The sequence below is a fragment of the Anabrus simplex genome, chromosome 1, assembly GCF_040414725.1.
Source record: "Anabrus simplex isolate iqAnaSimp1 chromosome 1, ASM4041472v1, whole genome shotgun sequence".
In the NCBI taxonomy this organism is placed as follows: Eukaryota; Metazoa; Arthropoda; class Insecta; order Orthoptera; family Tettigoniidae; genus Anabrus; species Anabrus simplex.
In genome coordinates this window covers 166677600-166693203 of record NC_090265.1, presented here as the reverse complement: position 1 = coordinate 166693203, position 15604 = coordinate 166677600, and the positions used below count along the sequence as shown (strand labels likewise).

General features: G+C 38.5%; 1 protein-coding gene across 1 annotated transcript in view; it reads left to right on the top strand.

Annotated features, from left to right (window-relative positions):
- The window catches only part of LOC136858747 (carboxypeptidase B), a 121784-nt gene extending 108061 nt beyond the window's left edge, over window positions 1-13723 (top strand). The window contains exons 9-10 of the mRNA XM_068225418.1: window positions 13397-13453; window positions 13589-13723. Of these exons, the coding sequence (XP_068081519.1) occupies window positions 13397-13453; window positions 13589-13723 (192 nt within the window). The remainder of the gene's footprint in view (window positions 1-13396; window positions 13454-13588) is intronic.
- The last annotated feature ends 1881 nt before the right edge of the window (window positions 13724-15604 follow it).

Here is a 15604-nt window from a genome sequence, read left to right as displayed (position 1 = left end):
ACAATCCTTTTAAACTTAAGTCTCTTTACTTCTCTAATGAAAACTCTTTAAAATTCTGTAAAGATGGGGCTGAGGTTGAGGCACTAGCTTTCTGAACACAACTTGGCTGTTTCGATCGTAGCTCAGTCCGGTGGTATTTGAAGGTGCTCAAATAGGTCAGGTTCGTGTCGGTAGATTTACTGGCACGTAAAATAACTTCTAAGAGACAAAACTCCGACATCACGGCATCGAAAACCGTCAGAAGTAGTTAGTAGGACGTAAGAACAATAACATTATTATTATTATTATTATTATTATTATTATTATTATTATTATTATTATTTCTCCGTTAGGTTCTTCTAGGGCCACGTGACAATTTCAGTGCTTCATCTTTTGTTGTTCCTTCTTCTTCCTCCAATATTCTTTCATTCGCTCACTACGCCTCCCTTTCCTCTCCTCGGACCATTTTGAGCCAGTTTTCTTTCCCTTTCGACATCGGAATCCTTCCATTTTTAACACCTCCTTTCTAAAAATCTCTCCCTCTCTCTCTCTCTCTGTTGCTTCTTCTTCCCTTATGTTGTTTCTTTCCGAATCTTTCTTGACTTCATGAATCCAGGTTGTTGTTGACTTCTTGTTCCAAAGATGTGTGAAAATCTGTTTGGTTAACCTGTTATCATCCATTCTGTATAAATGTCCAAAAAATATCAATCGCCTCTTCCGCATTGTGTCTGTTATGTTTTCTATGTTCCATTTTATTTCAACATTATTTCTTGATTTCCAGAGTTTTGTAGTTCATAGCGAACCGAGTATTTTTCGTATAGTTTTTCTTTCCAGTACTTCAGATGTATTCAGTTTGTAATTCAGCACTAGACATTCACTCTCGTGTAGCCATTCCGGTTTGACTACTGTGTTGTATTTTGAGGTTTTTAGATAAACACTTTTGTTGTAGATATTCCTAGTTGTACCGTATGCTCCTTCCATCTTGTGTATCCTTTCTTCTACAGCAGATTTTTTCCAAACCAGTTTTAGGAAGTGTTTCTCCCAAATACTTTAATTTCTTTACCTTCCTTATTCGAACAATTTCTGTTATTAGAAATTCTGGAACATTTTTTATATTTGTCATACACTTGTTTTTTTCTACAGAATTTCTTAAATCTGCTCTGTTGACTATTTCTTCCAAGAGATTGACTTTTAATACTGTATTTTTCAGGCTTTCTGAAAGTATGGCAAAATTGTCTGCAAATGCTAGACAGTTTATTTCAACACCTCTGTTCCTTCTTCCCAGTGTTATTGATGATAGCTTGTGTTCTTTCAGTTTTTCATTCCAAATTATTACTATTTTCTCAAGTACGCAATTGATTAGGAATATTTATTCTGAATGATTTAGATATTTCACTCATAAATTTTAGTTTTGTTATGGTGTCCGTGAGGATTTCACAGTTAGGTTTGCCAATTTGGTCTCAACCCCGATCTCTCGGATTATTTTATCTAGAGTTTCCCTATCAAAAGAGTCACGAGCCTTTTTCAAATCTATGAATGTTACTACTACAGTATGTCTTTGGAGTTAATTAATCCGTGACGGATTATGGACTTCAGGTTGAATATCTGTTCCGAGCAATCTGCTCTTTCTAAATCCACTATGATATTCACCCAAAATAACTGTCACGAGTTGCTTCTACCCTTTTCAGTAATATTGTTCAAAATATCTTATAGGACACTGGAAAAAGGATTTATCGCTGTAGTTGTTGACATCATGCTTGTTACCTTTCTTATGCAAAGGATGTGTAAGAGCCATTTTCCATTCTTCCGGGATCTTCTCCGTTTTCCAGATTTCACCTGTCATGTAGTTACAAAAGCTGTGGATACCACAATAAAAATTTTACTTACTTACATACATACATACATACATACATACATACATTATCATTATAGACTGTTATGCCTTTCAGCGTTCAGTCCGCAAGCCTCTGTGAATTTACTAAACGTCGCCAAAATCCTCGATTTGCAACTAGTGTTGTGGCCTCAATTAGTTCTATACCTCTTATCTTTAAGTAGTTAGAAACCGAGTCTAACTATCGTCGTCTTGGTCTACCTCTACTTCTCTTACCCTCCATAGCAGAGACCATTATTCTCCTAGGTAACCTATCCTCCTCCATTCGCCTCACATGACCCCACCACCGAAGCCGGTTTATGCGTACAGCTTCATCCATCGAGTTCATTCCTAAATTAGCCTTTATCTCCTCATTCCGAGTACCCTCCTGCCATTGTTCCCACCTGTTTGTACCAGCAATCATTCTTGCTACTTTCATGTCTGTTACTTCTAACTTATGAATAAGATATCCTGAGTCCACCCAGCTTTCGCGCCCGTAAAGCAAAGTTGGTCTGAAAACAGACCGATGTAAAGATAGTTTCGTTTGCGAACTGACTTCCTTCTTACAGAATACTGTTGATCGCAGCTGCGAGCTCACTGCATTAGCTTTACTACACCTTGATTCAATCTCACCTACTATATTACCATCCTGGGAGAACACACAACCTAAATACTTGAAATTATCGACCTGTTCTAGCTTTGTATCACCAATCTCACATTCATTTCTGTTGAATTTCTTACTTACTGACATCAATTTAGTCTTCGAGAGGCTAATTTTCATACCATACTCATTGCACCTATTTTCAAGTTCCACGATATTAGACTCTAGGCTTTCGGCACAATCTGCCATTAAGACCAAATCGTCAGTATAGGCCAGACTGCTTACTACATTTCCACCTAACTGAATCCCTCAATGCCATTTTATACCTTTCAGCAGATGATCCATGTAAACTACAAACAGCAAAGGTGAAAGATTACAGCCTTGTCTAACCCCTGTAAGTACTGTAACGGTTCAAATCCCGTTACAAGATGATATCTGTATTTTATTATTTTATCTGTATTATTATTATTATTATGTCAGTATTATTATTTCATCTGTGAGATTACTATTATTTGGTTATAATTATTATTCAATTCCATTACGCGAAGCTTGTCGCATGCGTAATTGTAATTGAGTGTATGCATATATACGTATATGCAGAATAACATTAAATACCTGTACAGTGAGAGTTTCGATGTATCAGATGTGGATGTGACGTCGTTATATTGCTGGCATTTCTGCCAAGTCATTGCCAAGTCATGGCTACGTCATCGTATTTAGTTAGCACTGAGCTCACTTTCTTTGAGAAACCCAGTAAGCCGGCGGCTATTTCACCACTGTATGTAATATCTGTCGCGTAGGTGGGAGTATGTCATTGTTATTTCTGGAGATTACGTAGCTGTGTCAACCAACGTCTATATAAGGTAGCTCCATATTGTAGCGTCAGTCATTATTTAAACGGAAGCTGAGCAGTGAAGTAGTCTACGAGATGAAGAGGCCTTAGTTGGTCAGTCAATGAGTGTGAACGAGAGATGGTGAAGACTCAGTGAGCCATTAATTATTGGTCATTGAGAGAGTGAGGCCAAAAGTTAGTTGGTCACTTAGTTGAAGACACGGACGCAAGGCTTACCATGGAGTCAGAGAGGGCAACCCTGGACCTGCCAAGAGCTAATACCATATCGACTTACAAAGAAGTCAGATGATATGGAGAAGAAGCAGTCACAAGGATGTATCACCAAGTTGGGCGTGACACATCTACAGTAAACACCAGATCAATGGATTACGTCGTAATTACACTCAAAGTGTTGAAGGTACAGTCAAGTGAATCAGTGAGGGAAATATTTCGTATAAATTGTTAAATGTCCGGTCAAGAAGAATTCAAATTCATGCCTAGTTTCTTTCAGTTGCAATGTCATAATTTCATATTTTCATCTGTTTTATCGCAACAAGACTCTCTATTTTTTGATATATTTTTTTTAATTCGTTAGGGCCATCTATGGACCACGGTGCTTGTGTTTTAGCTGTTTCTTGAAGTCATCGTCGTTGTTTGCCACAATTGGTGTTCTTAGCGGCTGGTTTGGCAGCTGTTTTCTTGTTGGTACCTCGAGCTTTCCTGATGGCCCAGTAGTCCTTCATTTTCCGGCTAAATTCAATCTTACGTTCCTCAGACCATTTCCTGGTCTCGTCTTTTGGTCTGTGGGTAACTTCTGTGAGGGATGTTACAAAGGATTATTTAAAGAATATATATTGTTCTATCAAACGAATTCATAGTTTCATTTCATTAACAGTAAAATATCTTAACCTCAAAATTAATGGGGAAACCGAACGCCAATCTTCTTTCACAGAACTTGTATGGTATGTTGTCAAAAGTAAGCTTATTACCCCACACCCTAGAGATAGTCAAGAGTCTCATTCTATTATTGCTGCACTGAGTGGTAGCTGGCGCCCTTCAAATAACGTATGTGTAAGTAAGCAGGTAACAAGTAAGTGTGAGTACAAGGTCCAACAAGCGTGTATTTTATTTAATGAATGTTAATTTTCATAATTTTCATGTTAAATGCAGATATTCAGATTCTCCGTTTTAAATCCAGATTTATACAATATAATGTTTGTAAAAATAGTCAGCGAGTTAGGAAAGTCTCAATGTGTCGACGCAACGTGGGACACGAATAAATTCAGAATTTGGTCTGAATGACAGCATATCATAGGTTCATTTGGGAAGAGTATGCACATTTAAGCTAACGGAATTATTACCGGTAAATGCCAGGAGTGTAATTTTTATATATATTTGCATTTTGTGGATATGTCAAGGGATTTGAAGAGGGAAATTAATTTGAGATCGCGTACTATCACTAGTGAACCAAAGATGGACAAGGAAGACAATAACAAGTCATGTGACGACGAGGTCATTGCTGCTGCGGACATCCAAGGTGAAGTTCAGAATAGGGAGCAGGTGAAAACGATGGAAGGTTCTGAGATAATTCAGGAAAGTGCAGAAATTGAGAGACACACTGAAACTCAAAAGGAAATCGCGGGTTGGATAAACCAAGATTTTGTTAATTTGTTCATGGCCAAAATGGACGAGTTCAAGGAAATGATGAATAGGAGTTTCGAAAAGTGGGGGAAAATGATTGATACTAGTAATGAAAATAATAATAAACAGATGGAAGAAGTGATTGGTAGCTGTAGCAAAATGGAAGAAAAGATTGATACTAGTAGTGAAAATAATAATAATAAAAAGATGGAAGAAATGATCGGTAGATGTAACGAAAATTTTAATATGATCAATGATCAAATATCTAAGTTAGAAAATAAGTTAAATAAAGAGTGTATTGACCTTAGAGGAGAAATGGAGTTGGATCTGAGCAATCTTCATATTCAGACCGAGAAAGTCAAGGGAATATGTACAGAGGACAGTAGCAATATCGTACTGTTAAGTGATAAAACTTCTAGTAATCGGGAAGAAATTCATGAGGTAGTCGAGAAAAGATTGGACAAGATTAACAATGCAGTGGGGGAAGATACGAGGGAACAGATTAGTAGAATTGAACAAATTGAAAGCAAACTTGTGGAGGTCACCGAACTACGGAGCGAACAGGAAACGCTATCACAGCAGGTAAGAGAAAGAGAGGAAGAATTGAAGGAAGACGTGAGAATAGAGGAAGAGAAGGATGAGAGAGGAGCGGAAGAAGAAATTTTGAGTTGCCAGGAAGTGATACGGCAAGAAGGTACAGGTGAGATGACAGGAGAAGTGATAGTAGCGAGTGGTTTGTTTAGTAGGGATCGTGATTTAACCAAGTTTTCTGGAAAACAGTTTAATTCTATAGAATTTGTAAAAGTAGTTGAGAAAAGGTTTGCAAGTAAGTCGAGGAATAATATTAATGAATGGGAATATGTGTTGGAGATTTTGTCTAATGTTTTTATTGGTGAAAGTAAAATGTGGTTTCTAGTGTACTGGGATAATATGTCTAATTTAGGAGAATTGAAAGACAAGTTCATTGATAGGTTTTGGGAGGAATGTGTGCAAGGGCGCGCGCGAGCGAGGGAGTGCATGATGGCTGGGGAAAGTAGTGTATTAGAGAGAAGGGGAAAATGTTAGCCGTGTATCAGAGGAGAGGTAGTGATCATGATCCGCAGAGGATTAAGAGTTGTATCGATGGTGATAGGGGTCAGAAGAGTAATCAGAGAGAATCAGAAGATGGGAGGCGTATGTATTTGAGTTATGAGAGAGGTCAGAAGAGTAATCAGAGAGAATTGGAAGATGGGAGGCGTACGGATTTGAGTTATCAGAGGGATTATGATAAGCCGAATATGAAGGTTATCAAGGTGTCGTTATCGAGCCAGAGTATTTCAGATTCACAGGGAATCGGGTAAGTTAAGTAGACAGGCTGAAGGTAGAAGATGAATAGGTATGTAGTATAAGTAGTTATGTAGTGAAAGTAGATTTAAGAGTAGTGTGATTGTGACCTAAGTAATGTTAAGTGAGATATTTAAGTAATGACGTAGTCATAGATCATGCAGTAATTAATGGTAGCAGTAAGTTCGACGTAAGAAGTGTTCTGGTAAGTGATGTAAGTACTTATAATATTGAGAGTGTGATATAAGTAGTGGGGTGATAACTCCGACGATAGAAATTGTGATACGAAGAAGGTAAGCGAAGGTACTATTTTATAACAGCCGTTGGATAAGTCATGGTGAGTAAATAAGATGATAGCGGTAGTAATCACGATAGAAGATGATTGTAAGTTTCATCTATGCGTTGTACCAAAACTTGTGTATTCAGTTGTTTTAGGAGCTGACTTGGTTGCAAATCATGGAAGTAGAGTAGACTTTAATTTAGGTAGTGTGTGTTTGTTCTGGGAGTAAACTAGCAAAGAAGTACGTGTTAATTATGATGGTCTGAGGTAAATGTGTTGGTGACGTGTGTTCTTTGAAATATATGAGAGGTAAGTGAAGTTGTTCCTAGTGAGAGGAAATGTTTTGTTGGGTGTGTTACGTGCCTGTACGACCAGTATCCGAGGGATAGTCGGTATGAGGCAGTGACGTGAGGTAATTTGAGTGAATTACAGGAGGAGTAATTGTGTTCGATGTTAGGTAAGCATCGAGATGTATTTAGTGGAAAGTGAGGAAGAACACGTATATGATCATAAATTTGTTGTAAATGACCATAGATCGTTTGTGGGAGGTAAGTACTCCATTCAACTTAAAAATGCTAGTGAAGTCTAAGAACAAATAAACATTATGCTGGATTACGGAATAACTGAACCATCTTGTAGTCATAGTATTGATCCTTGAATTATTGTTGCCAGGAAGGATGTGATCTATTGAGAGATGTAAGTTAATAAGGGCAAAATTGATTCAGTTTGAGTGACAGAGTGCTACTCAGAGTTCCATTTCATCATCTGCAGAGGCGGGAAATATGTTGAAGTTATTTTTTTGTATCAGGGGTATCTCACTATTGTGAGCCGTATCGGGGAGTGTGCATATTCCTTAGAAGATCAGGAAGGGAAGATTGTCGGTACTTACAACATTAAGAATTTAAAGAAGTACTTCACGTGAGATTTTTTGAGATAATAATAAGATGATTAATTTTTGTAAGAAACTGGCAAAATAAAACCAGCATATATGAATTTGCGTGTGAACCAAGTGTCGTATTGGTGTATTGGAAGAATAAGTGCTACATTGTCATGTGGTGTGTGGAAAAACGGAGAAAAGGACATTGGACAGTTATCTGCGATAACAATATGCGAGAAAAGTTCTCATATAAGTGATATTTCACAAAAAGTTTTGATATGTAAAAAAAAGAAGAATGTAATTTAATCAATTAAACTTATTTGTATGTATTTAATCAAGTGCTGTACTCTTGTGATTTGTATGAGAGAGACAGAGAATGGGACACTGAACAGTTATCTACGATGGCAATGTGCGAGAAAAATTCTCATATTTGTGATATTTTATAAAATGTATGGATGTTGAAAAAAGAAAGTTATTGTGGTATACTCATTTAAAGTGTTCATATGTGTCAGTGTTATATATATAATTTTGTTCATAAATCAATCGATTCTTTGTTCTTCGATTTATTTATGAGGGAGGCGAACTGTAACGGTTCAAATCCCGTTACAAGAATATATCTGTATTTTATTATTTTATCTGTATTATTATTATTATTATTATGTCAGTATTATTATTTCATCTCTGAGATTACTATTATTTGGTTATAATTATTATTCAATTCCATTACGCGAAGCTTGTCGCATGCGTAATTGTAATTGAGTGTATGCATATATACGTATATGCAGAATAACATTAAATACCTGTACAGTGAGAGTTTCGATGTATCAGATGTGGATGTGACGTCGTTATATTGCTGGCATTTCTGCCAAGTCATTGCCAAGTCATGGCTACGTCATCGTATTTAGTTAGCACTGAGCTCACTTTCTTTGAGAAACCCAGTAAGCCGGCGGCTATTTCACCACTGTATGTAATATCTGTCGCGTAGGTGGGAGTATGTCATTGTTATTTCTGGAGATTACGTAGCTGTGTCAACCAACGTCTATATAAGGTAGCTCCATATTGTAGCGTCAGTCATTATTTAAACGGAAGCTGAGCAGTGAAGTAGTCTACGAGATGAAGAGGCCTTAGTTGGTCAGTCAACGAGTGTGAACGAGAGATGGTGAAGACTCAGTGAGCCATTAATTATTGGTCATTGAGAGAGTGAGGCCAAAAGTTAGTTGGTCACTTAGTTGAAGACACGGACGCAAGGCTTACCATGGAGTCAGAGAGGGCAACCCTGGACCTGCCAAGAGCTAATACCATATCGACTTACAAAGAAGTCAGATGATATGGAGAAGAAGCAGTCACAAGGATGTATCACCAAGTTAGGCGTGACACATCTACAGTAAACACCAGATCAATGGATTACGTCGTAATTACACTCAAAGTGTTGAAGGTACAGTCAAGTGAATCAGTGAGGGAAATATTTCGTATAAATTGTTAAATGTCCGGTCAAGAAGAATTCAAATTCATGCCTAGTTTCTTTCAGTTGCAATGTCATAATTTCATATTTTCATCTGTTTTATCGCAACAAGACTCACTATTTTTTGATATATTATTTAAAGAATATATATTGTTCTATCAAACGAATTCATAGTATCATTTCATTAACAGTAAAATATCTTAACCTCGAAATTAATGGGGAAACCGAACGCCAATCTTCTTTCACAGAACTTGTATGGTATGTTGTCAAAAGTAAGCTTATTACCCCACACCCTAGAGATAGTCAAGAGTCTCATTCTATTATTGCTGCACTGAGTGGTAGCTGGCGCCCTTCAAATAACGTATGTATAAGTAAGCAGGTAACAAGTAAGTGTGAGTACAAGGTCCAACAAGTGTGTATTTTATTTAATGAATGTTAATTTTCATAATTTTCATGTTAAATGCAGATATTCAGATTCTCCATTTTAAATCCAGATTTATACAATGTAATGTTTGTAAAAATAGTCAGCGAGTTAGGAAAGCCTCAGTACCCTGAACCAAGAACTCATTCTACCATCAATTCACTGAAGGCCAATTATCAACATAAATACCTTTGATTGCTTTTAATAATCTGCCTTTAATTCCATAGTCCCCCAGTATGGCGAACATCTTTTCCCTCGGTACCCTGTCATATGCTTTCTCTAGATCTACGAAACATAAACACAACTGCCTATTACTCTCGTATCATTTATCAATTACATGGCGCATACTGAAAATCTGATCCTGGCAGCCTCTCTGTGGTCTGAAACCACACTGGTTTTCATCCAGCTTCCTCTCAACGACTGATCGCACCCTCCCTTCCAAGATGCCTGTGAATACTTTGCCCGGTATACTAATCAGTGAAATACCTCGATAGTTGCTGCAGTCCTTCCTGTTCCCTTGCTTATAGATAGGTGCAATTACTGCTGTTGCCCAATCTGAAGGTACCTTACCAACACTCCATGCTAATTTTACTACTCTATGAAGCCATTTCATCCCAGTCTTCCCACTATACTTCACCATTTCAGGTCAAATTTCGTCTATTCCTGCTGCCTTATGACAATGGAGTTTATTGACCATCATTTCCACTTCCTCAAGCATAATTTCATCAACATCATTTTCCTCCTCCCCATGAGCTTGGCTGTTCACAACACCACCAGGATGATTTCCTTTTACATTGAGAAGATGTTCAAAATATTCCCGCCACTTCTCCAGTGATTCCCTGGGATCTATTATGAGTTCACCTCAATTACTCCAAACACTGTTCATTTCCTTTTTCCCTCCCTTCTTTAGATTCTTTATTACTGTCCAGAAAGGTTTCCCTGCTGCTTGACCTAGCCTTTCCATGTTGTTACCAAAATCTTCCGATGACTTCTTTTTGGATTCAACAACTATTTGTTTCGCTCTGTTTCTTTCATCTACATACAACTCCCTCTCTGCCTCGGCCCTTGTTTGGAGCCATTTCTGATAAGCCTTCTTTTTACGTTTACAAGCTGCTCTCGCTTCATCATTTCACCAAGATGTTCGCCCTTTCCCATCTTTACACACAGTTGTTCCTAGGCATTCCCTTGCTGTTTCTACTACAGCATCCCTGTATGCTACCCATTCACTTTCTATATCCTGAACCTGCTTACTGTCTACTGTTCGAAACTTCTCACTAATCATATCCATGTACTTCTGTCTAATTTCCTCGTCCTGGAGATTTTCTACCCTTATTCGTTTGCAGACAGATTTCACTTTCTCTACCTTAGGCCTAGAGATACTTAGTTCACTACAGATCAGATAGTGGTCTGTATCATCGAAAAATCCCCGGAAAACTCGTACATTCCTAACAGATTTCCTGAATTCGAAGTCTGTTAATATATAGTCTATTATGGATCTGGTACCCCTAGCTTCCCATGTGTAGCGGTGAATAGCCTTATGCTTGAAGAATGTATTCGTAACAGCTAAACCCATACTAGCACAGAAGTCCAGCAAACGCTTCCCATTTCCATTAGCTTCCATATCTTCCCCACATTTACCAATCACCCTTTCGTATCCTTCAGTTCTATTCCCAACTCTCGCATTGAAATCGCCCATTAGCACTATTCTATCCTTGCTGTTGACCCTGACCACAATATCACTCAATGCTTCATAAAACTTGTCAACATCCTCCTCTGCACCCTCACATGGTGAATACACGGACACAATTCTAGTCCTAATTCCTCCAAATGGCCAATCTACCCACATCATTCGCTCGTTTACGTGGCTAACAGAAACTATGTTCCGTGCAATGGTATTCCTGATAAAGATCCCTACCCCAGACTCTGCCCTTCCCTTTCTAACACCCGTCAAGTACACTTTATAATCTCCTATCTCTTCCTCGTTATCTCCCCTTACCCGAATATTACTTACTCCTAGCACATCCAGATGCATCCTCTTTGCTGACTCAGCCAGTTCTACTTTCTTTCTTCCATAAGCCACATTAATATTGATAGCTCCCCATCGAATTCTATTTCGTTCGCCAAGTTGTTTCCAAGGAGTCCCTCGCCTGTCAAATGGGAGTGGGACTCCGTTACTCCCATAAGTCCGAGTCTTGCTTAAAATGTTCTGAGCTCGGTCGATTCATGAAGCAGGATGCTACCCTACTTGCACATAGTCCAAGTGAGGATCTCTCCTCTAACGGGTTATGGACCACCGGTGGATTGTATAGTCCTAGCCGCCTGAGAACAAGGAGGGCCAGGACTCAGAATATGTCCGAGATGCCCACTCCCATTCCATAGCAACTGGTATCCCGACTCTCAGGACCACTTACTAGGCCACTCAGCCGTTGCCCATGGTTCACGAACTAGGACGTGGCTACAGTAACCCACAAATATGAACATCTTACTTATATAATTTTTTTCTGAGAAAAGTGTTCCTGCGAGGAACATACAAAATACGGTAATGTGAGTGGTAGAGTAAAATTTTGTCGCTAAGATTTCTTAATTACTACTGTTTGCTTAGACACCACAGACACATCAGGACCTCAATTTACACTACACAGTGTCTCTGCTCTCACTGCGCAGTCACTGTAATCGTTCACTTTATCGCCTATAAACAAACTCAATTACACTATACACTCCTCCACAACAGTCATTTATGTTCTAAGCAAGTTCCGCAGTTTGTTTCGTTGTATGCTATAAGAACAACTTTGTTTACAGCCTGCGTACAACTTAGTCTCAATTTTTTTTCTCGTAAATTCTCCGTACACTCACAACAGACTTCGTTCACTGTCCTTTGCCGACTTCTCTCATACTGCTCGAGAGGCACGCACGTTCAATCACAGCAGCTAGCCACGACATACTACTCCTAAACAACAAACTGAACAGAACGAACACTCACTTCTCGGACAAAACCGTACTCTTTGTGCTCCGCTGTTCAGCTGCACTGAACCACACTCTGGCTGACACACACAGACAGACTCCTGACGAGGCAGTGGTTCCAGGAGATCATGAAGGAAACTAGAAGAAAAATGGAAAGCAGTGACAGGGAAATTTTATCTCTAAGGGAAAAAATAAAATATTTGGTGGAGGAGGTGTGGACCTTGAAACAGGAAATAGCAGACGCCAGTGAACTCTACGGCTGCACTCCCAGTAATCCACAGAAAAGCACTCACTATACAGCACTGAATCTCAATTCGAACTGAACACAAACTGAACCACTTTACTGACTGACTGACTGACTGACTGTGAACTCCATCGGAGTACTCACACACACTATACTCCACTCAGTGCTGACAAACAGCACTCCATCAAGAGAAATGAACCCTTTGATTGAAATTACCCACTCGATCTCGTCCGGTCCGCCTTAAATAGGGAGGTCGGTCCTTCCAGATACTTCGCAAAAGGAAAAGCCCTTAGAGTCCTCTCGAATAGGAAGGAACAGAGTTCACTTACTAGGTCTTTCTTCCAACGTCGTGTGCCCTCCCGTGAGATAACGGAGTGGTGGTGGAGAGGGCTAGTATTGCGTTTCTCGCTCGTTCCCGACATTCTTTCTTGAGTGACTGTACGTGCATCAAACTTGCCCTTTATTTCACTTTTTTATTACTGTAAATGTCAATACATGAATTTATTCCAAATAACACGCATCTTATATTTTTAGAAAATAAGTCCTTCACTGTGTGAAAAAATGATTACCCTTGCCTACTTATGCTATTTTTCTTTTGAGCTATTTTAACCCCTCACCAGCAGAGCCGAGTTTTGGGAAATTCACTTTTTCTGTCTTTGTCGGAGAAGAATATTGCAAAAGTATGATTAAACCGTATCTAGTCGAGGGACGACTCCATAATATCCACTCACATGTCAATTTTTGTGCCGGTGGGAAATTCATTTAATACGTAGATCGGAAGTAATCTGGATAGTCCTTCATGTAAAATGTTTTTAAATTTAAATTTTATTAATAAACTGTTACCTTAGTGTGTTAGTTGCAATATGCAAACGATAAATGAACTATAACACGTATTTTGCTTTCAGGATTTACTGTACCCCTGGGGTTACACTGAAACGCCACTTGAAGATGAAGATGATTTGGTAATTGGCTCTGAAGTACCCTAATTAGAAGAATTAATTATAACATAATTATTTTATACTCATGATTAATATCTGGGCATTAATTACTTTTATTTTCAAATTACAGGAGTTAAATTAGTTCATTATCTCTTACAGAAATCACTTGGAGACAAGGCTGTGGCCGCCGTAAAAGCAGCTAGTGGTACAAATTTCTCATGTGGCTCCATAATGGATTTAATGTGTGAGTACTCTCTACAAATAATTCATTTTCATCTATACCTGAGGACGTGATTAACATTCCTCTCCCACTACCCCAGGAATAAAGAAGATAATAGCAGCATTAACAATTAAATTTCTACTTTTTGACGTTTTTAAGCTCGATTGAAAATATAACCTGACTCTATTCCGGATATGAATAGTCAGTCTCACTAGAGGACTGATGATTTCTTCCTTTAATAAATATCTCTATGTACGATATATATATATATATATTTCAAAGAAAGCAATATGACATTATGATGTATAACGCAATACAACAATATTAGTAATTATAAAAACTGGGATTATACAATTAGAAGAATCTGAATGCATTATAGACGATCGCCATTGAAAGCGTAACAATTTCACATCGATAGTTACTTAAAATAAAATTTTCAAGTCTTATGCGCAATGAAATCAGGCATGATATCGGAAAAATCGATCTTTCCTTATATATAATCTTCTGTGCTTATAAACGTCAGGTAAGAGTGGGGGTGGGTTTGAATAGTATGTATCCTCGATTGGTTTCTTAACAGCTTCATTCTCCATAAAGGAGGGTTAGCGCTGCAATTTGTGAGCAGTAATACTAACTGTATTCTTAGAGCTATTTCTGTGTTTTCGAAAGTACATTTCAGAATGTTTAATGAAGTTGTGATCGAATATTTCAACGGAATAGCAGCTCTCGCTGTTAAAGTCTTTCATGCGACCTTTTTAAAGACAGTGAACGGAACCAGCTCGTTCTTTAAGTGCAGATCAAGTTTGTTAAATAAACCTACACAAGTTTAAGTGCAACCAATTGAAACAGTTCATTGTGTAGTTCAGTGTTCTTCAAAAATACAAATAGACAGCAGACCTGCTTATATGGTTCAGTTCCGTTCGACAAACTCAAAGCTGACCTATGGATCATAAACAAGAAGCTGTCGACTTCGAAATTATCTGCTATTGATAAATTTGCTTCCACAATCTCGCTATAATCAACAGATGCTAATCACAGACTTCGAGCTCGCAAATGACAGAGGACTGTTTCATGTGTATCTGATATGCCTTTCGCGCTCCTCTCATATTCTTCAAACCAGTCTCTCTTAAGCAAGTGTCGCGAATAGACGTGCCGTGGCGAGTGTGCCGGTTGAGAAGAGTGGGGTAGAGGGGGGAGCGGAAGGGTCAAACGGAGTGTGACAAGAAACGATCAGTTTGGGGCAGTTCAGGGTAGCTGTGGGAAGATGGCCACGAAGAATAAAGAAGATAACAGCCATAAGAAAAAAGGCAAAGTGGAGATAGGTCTGAAGGGACAGTTCGTGTTGGTGGCTGCGGATGGTGTCAGTGTTGTTGGTGATTGGGGGCATAGTAGTTAATCCAGACCCTCAGATCAGTTTCAACATGAACTGGGAGGACATTGAAGTTATAAGGAAGATAGTTAAGGAAGTAGTGGAAGAGCTCTGCCCGTTTGATCAGTTAAAACGGACGTTACAAGAGCTAGTTAAGGAGCATGAAAAAACGAGGCAGTGGTTCCAGAAGATCATGAAGGAAAATAGAAGAAAAATGGAAAGCAGTGATGGGGAAATTTTATCTCTAAGGGAAAAAATAAAATCTTTGGAATAAGAGGTGTGGACCTTGAAATAGGAAATAGCAGACGCCAGTCAATAATGTAGAGAAAAGTCCATATTTATTTACGATGCGAAGGAAGAGAAGACAGAAACTGGATATAATTTATAAAGTGGTAGACATTGCTCAACATAAAATGAAAATCAACTTCAGCGAGGTTGATACAGACGACGTTGTGAGAGTAGGTAAAATGAAGAGGAGTAAACGAATAAAGATGACACTGCTGTCCACATTGATGGTGGACGTAGTGGTAAGGAACGGAGGAAATCTGCAGGGTGATAAGATGTGTATTAAAAGGGACATAGGGAGAGA